This window comes from Thunnus thynnus, chromosome 7 (assembly GCF_963924715.1).
Source record: "Thunnus thynnus chromosome 7, fThuThy2.1, whole genome shotgun sequence".
NCBI classification, from domain to species: domain Eukaryota; kingdom Metazoa; phylum Chordata; class Actinopteri; order Scombriformes; family Scombridae; genus Thunnus; species Thunnus thynnus.
In genome coordinates this window covers 29147187-29165579 of record NC_089523.1, presented here as the reverse complement: position 1 = coordinate 29165579, position 18393 = coordinate 29147187, and the positions used below count along the sequence as shown (strand labels likewise).

At 39.7% G+C, this 18393-nt stretch overlaps 1 protein-coding gene across 1 annotated transcript in view; it reads right to left on the bottom strand.

Moving 5' to 3' along the window:
• The window catches only part of caln1 (calneuron 1), a 95710-nt gene that overhangs the window by 531 nt on the left and 76786 nt on the right, over window positions 1-18393 (bottom strand). The window contains exon 5 of the mRNA XM_067595381.1: window positions 6766-6922. Coding sequence (XP_067451482.1) covers window positions 6766-6922 — 157 coding nt within the window. The remainder of the gene's footprint in view (window positions 1-6765; window positions 6923-18393) is intronic.

Here is an 18393-nt window from a genome sequence, read left to right as displayed (position 1 = left end):
AAGGATACAAATAGGAAAATTTGCCAGTTTCTGCTTCTGACATGTCTTTGCATTAATCATTTTCTGGGGTAATGACACCGAGCACATTAAGTGGTTTATTTAAACTGTGGAGTCTAGTGACCTGGTCTCCGTCAGGGGAGAGGGATGCCAAATACTGTTTCTCCTCTCAGAGATCTGTTTTGTGGTTTGTTAGGAGAACTTTAATTCAAGCCAAGAAACCAGAAAGGACGGCAGAAAAACGTGTGATATTAGGAGACGGATGTTGTATCTGATGTTTGGAAAGCCTAGAATCACAAAATGGACAATATGAGAAGACACCAAAGTCTGGACTGATTAATTTGGACTTGTTTTTTTCATATATTCCTATGATAGATGAATGCAAGCAGCTACAAAACCTTTGCCAATACACAAGCTTTTCGTATGTTCAGGTAACTTTTATTCACAAATCTAAACGTCTATTTTAGCCACAAAAATATACTGTGAAGGGAAATTTTCCACTTTGTTTCAGACCAAAAAAAAATAACCTTGAGGTGTGATCTGACATCAGTGTTCTGCTCTGGATGAGCGGCGGGTTGCTGGGTGGTGACCAGCGGAGAGAGAGACACTGAGACGAGCATTACAATTCACCGGACCAGGCTGATTTAACAGCAGCAGACACATGATCAGCATAAAAAAGACCCAGAACAGACAGTTTACATTTAGATATCATCATCTACTGTGTTCCATGCGTATTTAAAGTGACATCCCACCGATTTTACACATGAAGTTCAGTTTTAACTGTTATGAGAACTACTGCTGTGACTGTAAAGGGAGCTTTTTAATGTTGAAAAAATAACCTTGATGATGTCATCACGGTTACCTTGGCTTTGACTCACATTTTCAACAGAAAGCTTGTTTTAAAAAATGGAGGTGCCAAGTTTGAAAGAAGCGGGCATTTAGGAGGCAGGGGCATTGAGTTGCATTATGGGAAATGTAGGATTGAGATTGTTTGGAGCTTGACCAATTATTAAGGACTATAAATTGAATATCACACCCTCTGCTGCTGTGATTTTGACCATTATTTTTTTAAGTCTGTCTCTTGTTTGTCCCCAAACTTTATGGAAGTGTGATCCTAAACTGGCGGATAATCATGACTAATCATCACACGTTGACAAAATCCGTAAATTAAATACAGTATATAAACATGTACAGACAGTTGTCAGTTTCTTGGGTACATGTAGCTAAAACTAATCCTACCTTTATGAAGGTTTTAATGTTCATTTCTTTATTTAACTGTTTTACCAAGGTGTTAATTCAACGTCATACAAGTGTAGTTTGCTGTTAAATTGTATTGTTATATTGAGAAATGGTTTGTCCAACCCATATATATATATATATATATATATATATATATATATATATATATATATATATATCAATGAGGGTAGACAAAAAAAGTTAGATATTGAATATCAAATCTTTCAGGACAGTTCAGTATGGCTTGTTCAGATGTTGCAATTTCACTGAGAAAAAACAATGTTAAGGTGTGAAAAGTACCATTTTCATGCGTCTACACCTGCAAAAATTCAACACAAGTCTACACTTTTCCCCATAATATCATGAGAATGCAAATAAATTACAACCTAAGGCGTTGTTGAGCTTAAGAACATTATACAGAAATCCGAGCTGACACACACACACATATTCTCACAACAGCAGCAGTCCAGGTTCTCTTCATGAGATCATCTTCTGGTTCGATCAACCTCCGGTGTCGAGGGTTAAGTCAGCTGTTCTTTCCTCCCGACAGTGAAGCACACTGTGAGTGGCAGAGATGATTTTACCGGGCCGTGGTAATTAGGGGACCTGGGCCAATGACCCACAACGGCACGGCTCTCACTCTCTCACTCTCGCTCTATTTTTAACTCTCAGTTCAAAAAGCACTGAAGTCATCAAAAATGCTTCTCGCTGTTCCAAAGAAAATGCAAAGTGGAAAGTGGGACAGAAATTGCTACATCTTTCTTGGCTGAGACTTTGAGGCGGAGTCATTAGCTGGCAGCCTCCAGCTGAAAAATACTATTCCAGACACTCACGTACTATAAAAAGTGTTTTTTTATCCAAACAGATTATCTGAGAATGAGCTATTGGAGCCAGTTATGTAAATCAAACTCTGGATTAATGTTGAGTTTTAATCTTGCGTATAAAATCCAAAGCAGACTACATGTCTTTTAAAACCTTCATTTAATCTGATGTGTTGAGAACAATGCTGCTCACTCTCAAAAAGTTAATTATATTCACACCTGGAGGCTGCCAGTACAACCACAGTCTGATCTGTTGGCCACTGGCACCAGAGCAGTGGAAATGAGGACGTTTTAAGGCAACCTGTTGGGGATTTAAACCAGTGATCTTTCAGTCACAAGCTTTTTGTGACAAAAATCTTCACCTACTGCATAATTTACTTGGTTAATATGTCCTAAAATTGTATTTTCTTTACACAAGCCAAAAAAAAAACGCCATCTGTGGTGGGATTATTTCACATATTGTCAGTATAAATCAAACTGTTTGAAGAATTTAATAGAGTTTAGGCGAGGAAAGTTTATTTGTATTGCACATTTCAACAAGGCAATTCAAAGTGCTTTACATAGAGCATAAAAGGCATCAAGACAAAATATAAAAGCAACAAAAGGCAATGTAGAAAGACATTTAAATACAATTACAAAGTGTGTAAATTTGGAAATAAAAAGAAGCTAAAATAGAATAAGACAAGATAAAACAGGAGAATAAAAGTTACGGTGCAGTGTAAGATATTAACCCTCAAATTTGGTTTAATTAAAAGCAAACAGTTAAGCCTTCACTGAGAGTTGCATAAGACCTGCAGTTTTCTGGGAGTTTGTTCCAGATATGTGGAGCATAAAAACTGAACGCTGCTCCTCCATGTTTAGTTTTGACTCTGGGGACGACCTGAGAGGTTGGTATTTTGGCCCTAAACCAATCAGTGCTTTATAAACCAACAGCATGTATTTTAAAACCAATTATTTGACAGACAGGAAGTCAGTGTAAAGATCTGACAACTGGAGTGATGTGATCCACTTTCTTAGTCTTGGTGAGGACTCGAGCAGCGGCGTTCTGAATCAGCTGCAGCTGTCTGATCAGGTTTTTAGGGAGACCTGTGAAGACGCCGTTACAGCAGTCGAGTCCACTGAAGATAAATTTAGTGTAATTTCCTTCATGCTAATGCAGCAAAGTGCTTTAGTCCGTTTCAAGACACTGATAATCATTTCCAGAAAACCTCAGAGAGACAGAAACTGTCGACAAGTGAAATAATCCCTCTGATTTTTTTTCTTGTTTGACGAAAATTCATCAATTTTCCCTTTAAGTGCGAATGACAGACCTGTCGTACGAGTCACGAACAGATAATCTCTGCCTTTCTTCACAAGGGGAGAAACACTTAATCTAAATAAATAAAATATAAAACAAACTTAATATTCCGTTCACAAGTACTTCAGGCAGTTAAGAGAGTTTGTTGAATGCGACCTGGTGACACTCGAATATGTAAATATCCTTGCATGAGTCAGTTTGAGTTGAACAGGGTGTCAATGGAAAGAACATGTGTTCGGCTGCTGCTTTGACTATGAAGATGGGAGAGTTGTGGTCCAGACGTTAGTTTTCGGTCCAGTCGCCTGAACTTGCTGTCAGCCTCATAAAACACCTCCTCAGTCGCCCCAAAGTAACTACAACACTGCCAAGTATCCACAATGATTTTCTTTAGTGGACCACTGCGCTCGTGAAGGTAATGAGGTGTGCGCTGGTCTCCAGGCTGCTGACCTACAGCTGTCTACATTCACACAGGCTTCAGATGCATTAATCCCTTTTGTGGATATTCAGCCAACAATCATACTGTATCCGATTTTTTATTTTATTTTAATTTTTGCTATGAGTCATACCAAATAAAACCAAACATCCTGAGAAGGAACTCAAAGGCCAACTCAGTGCTCCAGAGGGTTTTCAGAACAGCAATAACAACTACATTTTATACAAAAAAGGTTGATAATTATAACTTCAAATGACGCAGGTGTACGTCACAAACATGTACAGTATAAACACGTTGGTAAAAAATGAGGGGCCCTTAATCTATACACCTGTATGGCAGCTGTGCTATTCATGGATAAAAGTTGATTTCCATGCTTGCGTCTGTCTGCCAGGCTGCTCCCTGGACAGCTGCTCCAGCTGTTTCTCTATGCTTTACGCTATTCATGCAATGAATCAGTGCTTTGTGAACTTCTATGGATCAGTGGTTTCATTCTTTATTCCGTTGTTTTTCAGCTCCACACCGTATTGATTCCAGAGTAAGGTGAAGCCAGAGGGAAATCAAGCGCCTCTTATACTACCTCATATATCTGTAAGCTGAAGCAATATGTACCAGAGTAGCATGATGAATTGTACTCTGTATAAATCTCACTGTGACACAATTTATTGATTTCTCCATGACCGAGCACATTTTGGTGTCCCCGTGTGGCAGGTGGTAGTCATGGACCTTTGGGAGCGAACGGATGTGATTGCTCTGTATGATCCTTGCTGTGGTCAGTCTTCATCATAAAATCAGTAGGAGCATCATGTTGTCATCACTCAACATCAGTTTTAAGACCCCGATAAACTCCTGGTGCAATCTGTGTCCATCCTCTTTGACACCAGTGTCGGCCCGGTACGTTCCCTCTGTGACAAGCTGGTGTTTGGTTAAGAGGGACATTAAAGGATAAGGCTATTTTTTTTTATTGTAAACAAATCTCATGTGCAGAATGAAACCAAAGTTGTTGTGCTACATACCATAAGGTCATGATGTATTGCTGTTATTAGTCTTCAGAGCCGTTTCTCAACAAACTACCTTAACCGTAATCTGCGGGGTGAAGGAACATGTCACCCAGTGCACCAGTGTGGCTGACTGGCATGTTTTTAATAGCTTTTAGAGAACAACAGCGGTGTACAGCATAGAGGAATAAAATATATCAGGCTTTGGATGCACACACACAATACTTAGCGGGATCAGTTCATTGCTGTTTTGGCTCTGTACATGAGATTTGTTGATAATAAGAAAAAAAGTAGAAAATTGCCAGCCGTATCCTTTATAGGCTGTTTGGCCTCTGAGTATCATTTTGGTCCACATAAGGAAATACAAGTGCACACAAGAGTGCAGATCTCCTCCAGGTGTGCACCGTTTTTGTTATCTGTGCAGGCAAAGATAACAAAAACGGGGATTTATTCATCTCCTATCGTGCCTAACTTTAGTGGATCATAACATATTGGGTGTGGAATTAACTGTAGATGCTCCGGTTCAAGATGAGACCAACTTTGCTATGGATGTCAGTTTTTGAGTCACGACAAACGCCAAAATGTGGCCTGCAACAGCTGCGGACAGACACACACACACACACACGCACGATTCCCTCCAGGTTTACGGCTGGCAGAGATAACAAGATCTTGATCAGGAGGAAAAATCTCAACGAATTGCAACACTTCTGATGAGGACAGTCTCACTCCATCACAAAGTAGGCTGGGACCCTGCTCGAGAATGCTGCCTTCAGGTCATGTGGGAAATGAGAATGTTATGGCTCAGCATTTCCTACACCCCATATGCATGTGTGTCCGGACAAAACTGACATCTTTCAAAGCACATGTGGCAACATGTCAAGGTCAAAATGCAGTTTATAATGTCACATAATACAGCTTAAAATGACTTACTTATAGATTTATCTGAATGCAGCATTAGTAAGTTCTGAAAATGCAACGACAGAGTCAGAGGTGAGTTCAAGGTCAGTGAAGAAAAGTAAGAAAATCTCAGACTGAAAAAAAGTTTCTTTGAGCAAATCATTTTTTAAATGTTCACATTTATATTGTTCAAGGTTTTAAATGATTAATATTTCAACTTTCAAATTCTAACTTTTCATTTATAATTTTGATTTCCACACTGACAAAACATTCGTCCCCCATTAGTCTCCATATGGATCAGTTTTGACTTTGCAGTGGAAAGAGATTTAACTTCTCCAGTGAAGGCTCACTCACACTCAGGAAAGAGTAAAAAGAAAGACTAGGGGTAAATTAATTGAAGTAAAAATGTTTATTTCAGTGTATCTCTCGGCTGTAACAGCAACAAGCATCTGCTCACTAACAACCAAACAGACGCTTGTAAACTGTCCTGCACATTATGTGAGCACTGTGACACTAGACTGTCTTTAAGTTTTATTCTCTATTCAACTCTTAATATTTTATGTACATTTAATTGCTTTTTCAGTCTGGTTCTTTAATCACAATGTATTTCTTTTATGGCCCCAAAGCAGAAAGAACCGACTCACTGAATCTGCATCTAAACCAGGCGAATGAAAGCAAAAATATTTTAAAAAGGTTTCAGATAAAAATTAGTTTGAAAGAAATAATTACATTTCCCGTTTTTATAACAGTTGAGTGAGAAACTCCTAGAATACTTTCTGCTGTTCTGATATCGATAAATATTGGATAGCTGGTTTTGCAGAGCGAGGTCATGCATATTTCATCGCCGCCGCTTCCGAACAGGTGACCCGCTGACGCCCGTCCCCATGAATACCCCAATCAATAAATCAGCAGGTGTGCTGAGACTCTGTCGGCTGTAGATCCTGATGAGAAAGCTCAAATTCTTCCTGACAGCGTAGATTACTTTCTCTCTCACCACACACACACACACACACACACACACACACACACACACACACACTTGTCTAAGTGCCTGTGTGTGAAGTTTGTTCAGGGACTTTCACTTACCTCCCTCAAATTCTGTCTGACAGTTCCCAGAGTTTTCTTTCAGACTCTCTTCCTCATTGATGATGATGTTCTCGATGTCCTTCATGGTCAGGTGGTCGCGGAAGGCGTAGAACAGGATGTGTTTCAGCTCCTCCAGGGTGATCCTCTGCATGTCAAACTGCAGGAGGAGACCGAACACAGGAGGAGATTTTCAGAAAGAGCAACGGTGTATAATAAACAGTGTGTTGTTCTACAATATGTCTGAACCAAACAAGTAGTAACTGTAGCACAATCATCTCTCATTGAGCTTTTGCAGCCAACAATAATGTGCATTGTAAGTACAGAAAGAAACATCCGACACATAAATCAGCACGCATGTTCTAATAATTCTTTACCATGCACATCCCAGTACACGTCGCTTTAATGCATTCACTTTAATCAGTGTTGAACAAAGTCGATGCATTGATTAAATTGAATGTGCTGGAGTTATGGCCACAGAGTGATTGATTTATTGTTCAGTTTAAGCGTTTACACCGTTCAATACAAAAAGAGGTGAACACACACACACACACACATACACACACACACACACACACATATACACAGACACACACATGCACACACCACAACAAAGAGGTTTGAAGGTCTCTGCAAAGATTTCTTTTCAGAAGCTCAGAGGAACAGAAGACATTGCTGGCCATTGATCCACATCCTTTGCTTGAAAACAGCAATTCACTTAACACTTGAGAGCAGTAATTGAAAAAAAAGTATGTTTATTTTCTTCATATTGTTTCCCTAAAAGCTGTACAATTAAGCCAAACAGGAATGAAAAGCTTAATTATAAGGACATGAGTGAATATGATACAAATGTTTGATGTCAACATACCCTCTCAAACAATTAATTTTTTCCAGGCTATTGATTAAATGCTGAAAAACACCTGATGACTTAGCTGATTATACGTATTGATTGTTAAATGCCCCTCTGTGATGGTGACACAACAGAATTAGCAAATGAGAAAATGCGTCACAGTCCCCTGGTCTAGAGATGTGGGCATGACATCACGCAGTGGGGGGAAAGAGGTCTGATAGGGAGAAAGATGGACTGGTAAACTGGGATGTCACCATCTATCACCTGAACTACCCATAACAAAGTATCACAAGTGGCTCAGTGCACCATCATCACTGGGTTACTGGGTTACTGCAGTCCAAAGTGTCAGTCACAGTCCCAGTAAGCAGAGAAAGGGTCCAGCCTTTGCGGCCTTTTACCCAGAAGGAGCTGTAACCTAACTGGACAATAGAATTTTGTTCATTTAATAACAAAAATATACAGTGTCTTCCTTTCCTGTTGTGTTTATGAGCAGAGGTTAGTGAGGAGTTCTGCAATAAGTAGTCAAACCAATTTGTCATCATCAATCATAAAAATAGAAAAACACTTCTTTTATAACACAATGTTACTGACGGCAATTACTTAAAGCTTGACTTTAACATCGCTGAGCAGACTCATGGTAAACAACAGCTAAATGAATGTGGAAATAGCTGACATTACAACTCTATGGTATTACAACTAATACCAATCTTAAGGACAGTCTGGGGCACAATGTCACAGCCAAACAATTGTTTTTTTTACTGTGACATTGCATTTCTCAGTCTGGACTGGACCACAGGATGAAGTCTCTTCCAACCTTTAAAACAATGTTGTTGAATTTAATCTGTGATATCGAGTAAAATCCTTCAATACTGCTTAAAATGACGAGCCAAGGTGAAGTGAACTCGCAGTGGATCAAAGTACAGTAGGTGGATCTAACAGTGGATATAGAAGAATTTTATGGTTTTTATTCTATGTAATACTAATACATTAGTATTACATATGAAATAAGTTTTTTGGGAGGTGTAAAAGTCACGGACTGAAATGGATTGTCTGGCTTCGAGAGACAATTTGTGATTTACACATCCGCAAGTGTCAAGACAGGTAGAATAGATGTGAGAGACTCTCGAACGCTGCCAGTTCCTCACTGTAAAACTCCACTTTAACACATTTTGAACTCAATTTAGAAATCTCAAATCCCTGAGCGCATTTGCAGGACTCAGCGATATTGCTTTGAGTGATGCACATCCACACAGAGAGAAGGATAACATTCGCTGGACTCTCTGGCAAAACCCACCGGGTAGATAATTGCATAAATCACTGCATAAATCACACTCGGACATAAATCCTCCCTTTACCATCAATAGCGTTTGTTATCTCTCCACCTCAGAGAGAGCTAATGAACGCTCGTTCAATCACGCCTCAAATGTTAATCAGCCTCCATAAAGATTCATTATCAAAGCTAATTAAAAGTTGGGGTCAACGTTTCATCTTTTGTTTGCCAGGTCATTAATCTGAGGGGGAAAGTTAATGTAAATGTTGGCAAGATGAAGGTAAAATAAAAGCAACATAATAATAGAGTGATAAATCACATACGTTTTACTGAAATATAAATAATGAACAGCAGAAATGCTTATTCTGTATGTTGGCTGCATACATGTAAACATAAAATCAGGTGCAGAACAATCAGATAGGACTGAAAAAAATGGAGCAAGGTCGAAACATGTAGGAAACATTAAAATAATAATTAAATATTAATGCAACTACTACTGCTGCTACATTTACCGTATGCATGTATGTATTTACTGTCATTTAAATTATATAATTGTATTTTGAATTGGTCTGTAAAGCAAATTGGAAAATGTATTATTAAAGGCTGCTACAACTACTAAATATATTTATCTTTTTAAAGAAGAGTAGCAAGGAAAAAAACATGCAGCACTGTACTGAGGTTATCAACAGCTGTGCTATAAAATTAATTATAGCTATAATATGGATAAGTCTTGCATCGCTGACTCTGCTAAAGCCCACAGGTCCTAAAAACATGTTATATAAAGTTGTGGAAACTATGATGGATTTTGATTAACAGTCAAACACTGTAAAAGAACTTTGTGAAGACATCACACACACACACGTCTTCCAGCAGAAGACTTCCAGTGAAAGCCGTCTGATGCTAACGAGCTGCAGCAGACACTTTTCAGAGAACAATCATCAATGTGTCCCCAGACTTCAACGCAAACTCTCTCACAATCTCACAAAGTCTTTTCGTCTATAATTGCCTATAATCTATCTAATCTTCATCATCGTGCGCAACACATAAAACAGATGTTTTTCTTCTTCAGAAACAGACGAGATGCCCCACAGACAGCAGAGCTCTGATTATTTCTCGTCTCCCCCTGAGAAAGAACGATACGCTAATCTGTCCTAAACAGACAGATCCACCTAGAGCGATCCTGCAGCATCTGCCTCTTCCGAGTCGCAGCCAACTCACTGTGTCACTTCCTCTCCCCCCTGGGGGTGACAGGTTGGCGGCCTAATTGTGTTTACCCGACATTCACGCAACCTCGCTGCTCCTAACGACGCCATCGCTGGCGGACATCAAGAGACTGCCGGAGCTCCGTTTGCCTGGCAAGAAGAAGGAGACGGAGAGGATGGATTTATTCACTGAGCGCTCCTCTGGCAGATAAGAAAAAGCCACTTTATTTTCCCTTTCCACATCCCGCAGACTCGCTCAGACTATATTCACATTCAAGCGTGGAGTGACCTTTATGGGAGAATATGGTGAAAGAAAGGAGAGTAGAAAAGAATGACGCCCCTGGACTCCGACAGAAAAGATCTTTCGTAGGACACCCGGTGTTGTGTGACCTGCAGTTTTATACCGAACCCTTGTGCCTTTATCACACATTCTTCACAGAAGTTCAGTCTGAAGTACAAACACAAGCCTCAGGATGAAGGGCTTTTAACGGAGACTCTGGAAAAGTTGGAAATGTTACAAACTGTTAAGACTCGCGGTGGTTAAATTACAGAAGGAGCCTTGTAGTGAAATAAAACTGAATCCCAGACAGAATGACGTGAGTGGTGTGGTCATTACAGTCTCTCTCCTTTAACCTGCATGGAAATGTGTTACGAGATACAGAAGACTCTCTAATCTTTAACACCACAGGTTTGATTTTCAGGAAAGTGTATTTTGGCATTAAAAGCTGCAGTAGGTTAAGAACCACACAGGTTCTGTGAAACCCTAAACAAACATTACAGAGGAGAAATATAATCACTTTAATATGAGTGTTCAGCATCATCAGCGTGGGACTAGAACAGGACATTTCATGTACTATGTCTTTAGGAATTATTGATCCTAGTTTTTTTGTTTTATTCATTTAAATGCATTTCTTCAACTGAACAGAAAAATGTGGTAAACAAATCATTGCAAACTGATGACATTATTGATAAGGAGGCTTGAGTCTAATGGCTAAAATACCAGAATTTTATGTTCTCTAAATCTTGGCAGGAGAGACGATCGGCCTACTTTATGCCTGAATAAACTGACTGGAAAGACAAAGTGATTGTTTCTGCTTGAATTTTAATGATAAAGTTGACAAATGGACAGTTTTGTTCACGATATGACTTCAGACTTTTGTAAAAGTATAATAATATTGCACTGGTTATAATTTAACACCTTATTAGTTTATAGGAAGTGTAACAGGATGTGACACGATTGAGTTGTCACAACAGCAACAAGATGTTTTTGCCATCAATATTTTATATTTTGCTTTTATACTGTATTTTTCTGTAAGTTGAGGATTGTGGGAGCAACACATGAGTCCATGAGAACACATTATAGAAGTATTATCTTGAAAAATTGCATCATCCACAAAAAATCTCTTCACCTAAGTATTAAAAATACAATAAAAACTATAATTACCATAAGCATCATCAAGCTTAACCTACGGAGATGGATTGAGGTTTATCTTCTCACGCTGATAGGACAACCGTCCTTGGATTAAACCGTGAACTTTTTCGATCAATCCTGCTCATCGATCGCGTGCCTGTTCCTTCACACCGCAAAGTGGATTTTGGGTTTCGAGACACGGAAGGGGGGAGTCACCGTGAAGAGAAAGCTACGATCCTCTCTGCACTCTTAAACGAGGCGTGTTCAGCTGCTCGCACACGCTCAGGCTGTGACGAGGTGCCAAGAGCCAGCATCCATCCATCTGCTGAGTTCAGCCCTTTGCAGTAAAAGCCAAATTATACAGCTACAGATAATGCTCCGCACACACACACACACACACACTGTAGAATCCAATTATATGCATTTGCTAATCTACATTTCAACACAACGGGCTGGCAAGCGTTTTTGTTTTTAATGGCAGGAATATTACTGCTTTTGAAACATAGCTGGAGACAAGCTCATTGGATTTGAATGCTGAACAATATGGTGTAGCCACAGACACTCAATACTCTCTTTTATAAATACAATGTCTCTTTAAATCTGCCACTCACTTCATTGTCGGTGTCTGAAGCTTATTTAAGTAAATTGTGAGGTGGCAGGTATCTGATAGCACTTCTGTTTCTATCACTTATTTGAGGCATCCTACCAGTAACACACAACTGATTATATAATCAAAGGGTGTTGCCATTCAGCGTCTGAATGAAAAAAACAACAACAATCAACCAAACAAAGGTCTGGAGTAGACGACAGAATTTTATATCAGCTCGACAACCAAGTGAGACGGAGCCACAAGTGCGTCTACAGACAGAGATCTTGTATTTTCACGAGGTAAACAAAGGATTTCAAATTAGCGACACGAACCTACAAACTTACAATGAAGACAGACACCCGACAAAACCCTCCGAAGCTGTTAGAAAGGTGTCAGATCCTGTGAGATCAAATGAGCCTCTTCCACAAAATCAGATCAAGTCTCAAGGCTACACAGTGTTGACAGAAACATCACGGACAAAATATTGAGATAAGATTAAGATGTGGATTACACTACCTCAAAATACAATTATTTCTTTATGACAGCACTACACTGCCTTTGTCTTTTCCATTGCAACTTGATTTGTCAACCTGGATGACTCGATCGCCTTGGAACAAATTCGCATCCTCTTGGGCTTCGGAAGTTGCAGCTGTCGATTTAACAAGAAACAATGCCACTAAAAAAAAGATGATATTTTCAATAGACTCAACTCAATCCACTTATTGAATATGTTTACACCAACTGCAATGGGATATTCTACCCACTGACACTGGTTTTGACAGCTATTAGCCAGTAAGCACTGACCTCAAACGCTGCTGGTATATTGTGTGAGAAGTCATACAGAAATCATTCGTCATTACACGACTCCCATCTACCGATCTCTGAGCTATCACTCGTCAGGACATCCCTCATTGGAAACCTTTCTACTGCTTATGGTCGGTAATATTTATTACCTGGACATTTATTATTTACAAAGCATGTTACACACACTCTTGCATTATTCACAGTACGGTATTTGAATATGCTGCCATGACAACACCTCTCAGTCTCAAGACAATAAAGTAACCTTCATGTTCTACATTTCTTGTATTTTGTAGCCTTAATGTTTTCCTGAACTGTCTATTGTCTGTGTGCAAATTTGTTCCTCTTCACCTGTCCTGGTGTTCTTACACCATGTTATCACAGTGAAGCGCATTATTTATCTGCATCAATATCAAAGACAAATCCCAGCATAAAGAATTCATCATTTTACAAAACCTTGTATTAACCTGAGCGTGTATGAAACTGCACTGTATGAAATTCATTCAACAAATATTAAGGGTTCAGCAACCAACAACTGCAGTAAATGACTCCACATGATACACTTTAACTGTATTTCTAGGACACGCCACAGGTAACAATGCCAGACTAAGCTTAGTAGATTAATTATCTTCTCCTCTATCTGTGCTTAATGTTGAGATCTAACACGTGCACATTCTTTTCGCTGTTAAAATGAATGCTCAGCATCTTTATCGATCTCTGCTTTTAAAACAGCCTATCCATCCGCCAGAAGGGGCTCCGGGGCCTTCAGGAGAAATGTATGTCTCCATTACCACTGTGTCACCCAGCTGTCAAAGGGCAGAAGATTAATTGAGAAAAAAAAAGAAAACATAACGTGCGCCACGAGAGTCCCGGCAGGCGGGGAAAATAAATTGGAGCTCATATCTTGAACCAGTCACCGGAGTGCTGGAAGTGACAAAAACATTGGGCACATGGGACGTTGATGAAAATGGACTTGTACTTTGGATTTTATGGACAAAAACCTTCATGTATTCAGAACCAGAGGAAAAAAGCCAGACCCTTGTGTTGAGGTCTTTAACAGATGTGCATTCCAGTGACTGTATTAAACACTGATCAACAGCTGGTAGACAAAGAATCATGTAGTCACACAAAATTTCATCTTTAAGGGGACATATTATTGCTTTTCTGTGGTTTTCTGTTATTTATATACTGTTATGATGTCATATATCTATTTTAAACATGATGTAAGTCCCAAAACTTGAGGTTAACATATGAAGAAATGCTCCCTGCAAGTTAAAAGTCAGGGCTCCAACCTGCTCTGAGTGCTTCTGAACAGCTGACGTCGGCTCGTCGCATTTGCCCTTAAACAGCCGTCCGTTACGTAGCCTTGATTGCTAAGGTTGTTCCATGGCTTTTCTCATATTTCGGATCAGATTCCAGCTCGAACATGTATAGATGTGTTTGAGAAGTTGACATTTTGCGTAAAAGAACAAGAAAAAGAAGTGACTTGTGGCTGAGACAAATCTTCCAGAAGCTGGCCAATCAGAGCAGAGGGAGAGGAGCCTTAAAGAGACAGGAGCTAAAACTGCCTGTTTCAGACAGAGGCTGAACCGAGGGGCTGCATGAAAGGACCAGTATGAGATAAATAAGGAGTTTTTTGAACTGCAAATCATGCAAAGATATTCCAGTAGAGCCCCAGAACATCAATACAAGTAGTTAATAGTTAAGGTAGTTTTTTTGGCTTCTTCAGACACAAGCAAGCGACAGAAAACTCTGATCAAAGAAGTTCAGATAAACGCTCACATCAGGTATTTAACAGTCTGCAGAAATTTATCTGAACTCCAGTAGCAGAGAGCAATACTCTCCCCTTCAGGAAGTCCCCTCATTTTACATTCACATTTGATTTGCTGTATAACACGATGTGCCAGCAGCGAATCAAAAGGACAGTAGACCTTTTAAAATGCTCCATTCAGAGGCAATCTGAGGAAAGTGAGCAAAGAAGTGGGACTACCTGAAGCAATGGAGCGAGCTATCAATAGCCAATTACTGTTAGTATGATTAATCAAGGTGAAATTACTCCCATTAACCCCTGGAGCAGAGCAGGCAAGGGAATCTGCCTTGAGGGTCACGGCCCTCATTAGTGGGTTTCAGTGGATCTATACGCCCTGTCTCATGTAATTCATTGTCTTTACCGAAGAAAAACGAGGAACAAACGGAGGAATGGTTCGCGAACAGCGAGAGACACACACATGCCTGAAGATGGGGGGAAAAACGGGAGAGCAAATTAATTCTAGGCACGTCACTCGGAGATTTAACATTCAATAGCACCTGAGAATATCCTGCACACGATTTAATTAAGCCCAAAGGGTATCAGCTTTTGTCAACAGGAACCATCCGAAAAGCCTGAAACCTATGATACAATATACCACATTTCACATCTTAAAAGTGGTTGAAACTTTTACCAATGTGACTGAAACCTAATTACAGTCCAATCCAAGCCAAGAGCAGCAGATCTGACCGGCTCGCAGAACCATATATCAACCACTAAGCTCTAAAAGTGTGCTTATTTCACTTTTTTTTCCACCTCTCATACTTTCAAAGAAGCAACACTGGAGTGAGAGGATGTACAGTAAAGATCTTAGACTTTGCCTACTTTGCAATTTTTTTCTTGTCTCTGTTAGCAAAAGACTTTAAAAAAAACAACATCCAACATGAGGTGCAGGGAGAAAAACAGAGTGCATCATCGTGTCGGCCCACCTGCCTACTCGCGTATCTGAAATTAAAATCCTCTCCACAGAAATGTCACATTAGCTGCTCTGTTTTAGTCACCGAGGACTCAAAGCCTGCACTTAAGAGCCAGGAAAATGTTAATTTGTGCAGCTTTTTTTTTTAAAAAGTTCAAATGGTAGAAAAACCTGAACTCCAACCATCTCAGGAAATGCTAACAAACTAAAACATTAAATGATGAATGATGAGCAAAAAGGCCTAAATCTTTTGAAGTCATATCCATATTCAACATTCAGCCTTGCTGTCTGCAGCCCTGATGGGACTTTGAAGTGTAGCTCGGAGGAAAAAGGTTAAGCTTCATCTCATGCGATGTTAGCGCGCCGAACTGTGCTGTGAAATGATGAACGACAAGAAACTAGTCTTGTCTTTTCAATTGCAGTTAACTGACAACTGATTTTCTCCATTCCAGCATGTCAGTATAATATAGTCAGGGGCATTTATTTTGATTGACAGATACATCATTAAAATTCTGGGCACACAAATGACCCTCCTCTGTGTGTGTGTGTGTGTGTTTTCAGTTAAGCGACTGTGCAGAAAACGCAGTAATGTGTTGCAGACACTTCTCAGAGCTGCGGTCTGCATGAGAAAGAGCTGTAATGAAGTGAATCATGGAGGTAGCCAAGCTGACTCATGTAATTAAAGCTACACGGAACATAAGGAGGAGGGGTCGCCATGAGGAGAAGGGAACAAAAATGTCACATACTGTTTCTGAAAAAAAAAAAAAAAGTCTCTTCTAAATCATGCAGAGAGACTTTATATGATACAGAGAGCAGGCAGAAGAAGAGGCAAAGTCAGATGAGCTTTCACTTCTTAGGAGGCCTGAGGCTGCTGCTGCTTCTCCACAACCAGCAGAACTTCAAACAGCTCCATTCATGTCTCCTCAGCGCTGGTTAGAAGGAGACTTATCAACCTGACTCAAGACTGATTGGTGGTACAGTTACTTTGTACTGCTCAGCACCGACTAACTGCATTTACATCCACACAGTATTCTGGATAATAGCTAAAACTATTGAGGTTTTACTGTAAAATAAGCTGCTTACTGTGTTTATTCTGCTTTATTTTTGTCCACAAATTACAGAATTCCTACTACAGTAACCTCTAAGTTTCAACACCAACAGGTGACGTGTCCTGCAAGTCAGTGGCGGCTCAAAAAATTGGGGAGGACAGGAGGAAAACCAACATGGAATCTTACAACAAACCGCATCAAACTATATCATTGTCCCACCTGATGAAATCAGAGGGGTGGGGGGCAATTTTATATGCCAATAAAAATACTTGCTTGAGTGGTGAAAAGGCTGCTTCTTTAAAGACATTTAGCATATACATATTGTCTCTAAACAAAGAAGTGCTCATTTTAGGCATGGACTGGATCAAATGTGTAGGGCTGTAGTCTGTTGGTCGATTAGCTGGTCAATATGTTCTCGTCCAACTAAATTCTCATTGGTCGAATAATCTCTGTGTTATTTTCATAAGGAGAAAAGTGCTACATCAACAGCTTTCCAGGATCAACCCATTATTTCCTGTGGCGGGAGGGACAGACTAACAAATAACCTGTGAAAACAACGGGGGTGTATTCAAAACACCCCCGTTGTTTTCACAACTTTGAACTCGCCCAAACTAACGGAGACTGCTGGGTCTAACGGTTCCCAACGTTTACTGAACGTTTACTGAATCTGTGTCTCTCCTGTAATATTATCAACGAACCTCCTCCAGGCCAAAACATATTTTTAATGCCAAAAATAACGCTAAATATCGGTAGCGTAACTCCGTTTAGGAATAGGGCAGTGGTTAGTATGTTTGCGTAGCAAGTGGGGAAAGAGCGGCGGGAAAGTGACGGTGGATGCGAGCGGAGCAAAGGAAAAGGTTAACGGTAAGTTCTCAGTCTGGCAGTAAATGTACAGTACAGACTAAAGTGTAACAGTTAATAAATGCTAAAAAGTCACGTCTGTTGTTTCCCCAAGAGCTGCAAAAGTGAAGGGGGTTAGCTCCGAAGTTAGCAACAATAGGTTAGCCTAACCGGAAGAGGCAAAACGGAGAAATGTGAGTTCACTGTGCACTCTGTCCTGTGACACCCCCCAACCCACCTGCGACTAATCAATTAGTTGAAGATTATCTACGATTTCAGTCGACCAAGATTTTCTTTGGTTGACTACAGCCCTGCAAATGTGTCATTTTACCAACAAAGTGAGATTCAAATTTATAGTACTGTTCTATTGTGACAAAAAAATGTATGTTCTCATCAAAAACAGACAACATATCACATGATTTACACGTGTTTCCAATATATTTTCTTAGTATGAAGACATATATAATACAAAACTCATGGTTCGGATCGTATCACGGATTTGAGTCACGGATCAGATCATTATTAGGATCAGCGGAAAAAAAGGGGGAAGACAAATAAAACTTTGTTTTCTATTTATTTTGTAACACACTTACAGCCAGAAACAGCAAGAAACTGAAATGAAAACAACATTTAAGATGTCCAATGTTTAAATGAAATAAAATATTTAAAATTTTCAATGCTCAGTTATTGCAATATGAGGCATGAAACCTTCCTCTTTTAAACAGTGAATGAAACAGCCTCTGTCCACATCATCAAAACTTGATAACAAACATTCACCGCTAACGTCAGTTAGCAGCTAGATGCTAATTAGCTGCTCAGCTGCAGCACATTAAACAGCAGGTAAACATAACTCAAATGTCACTTCGGAACCCAATTAGATGCTGATTTGATCTTTG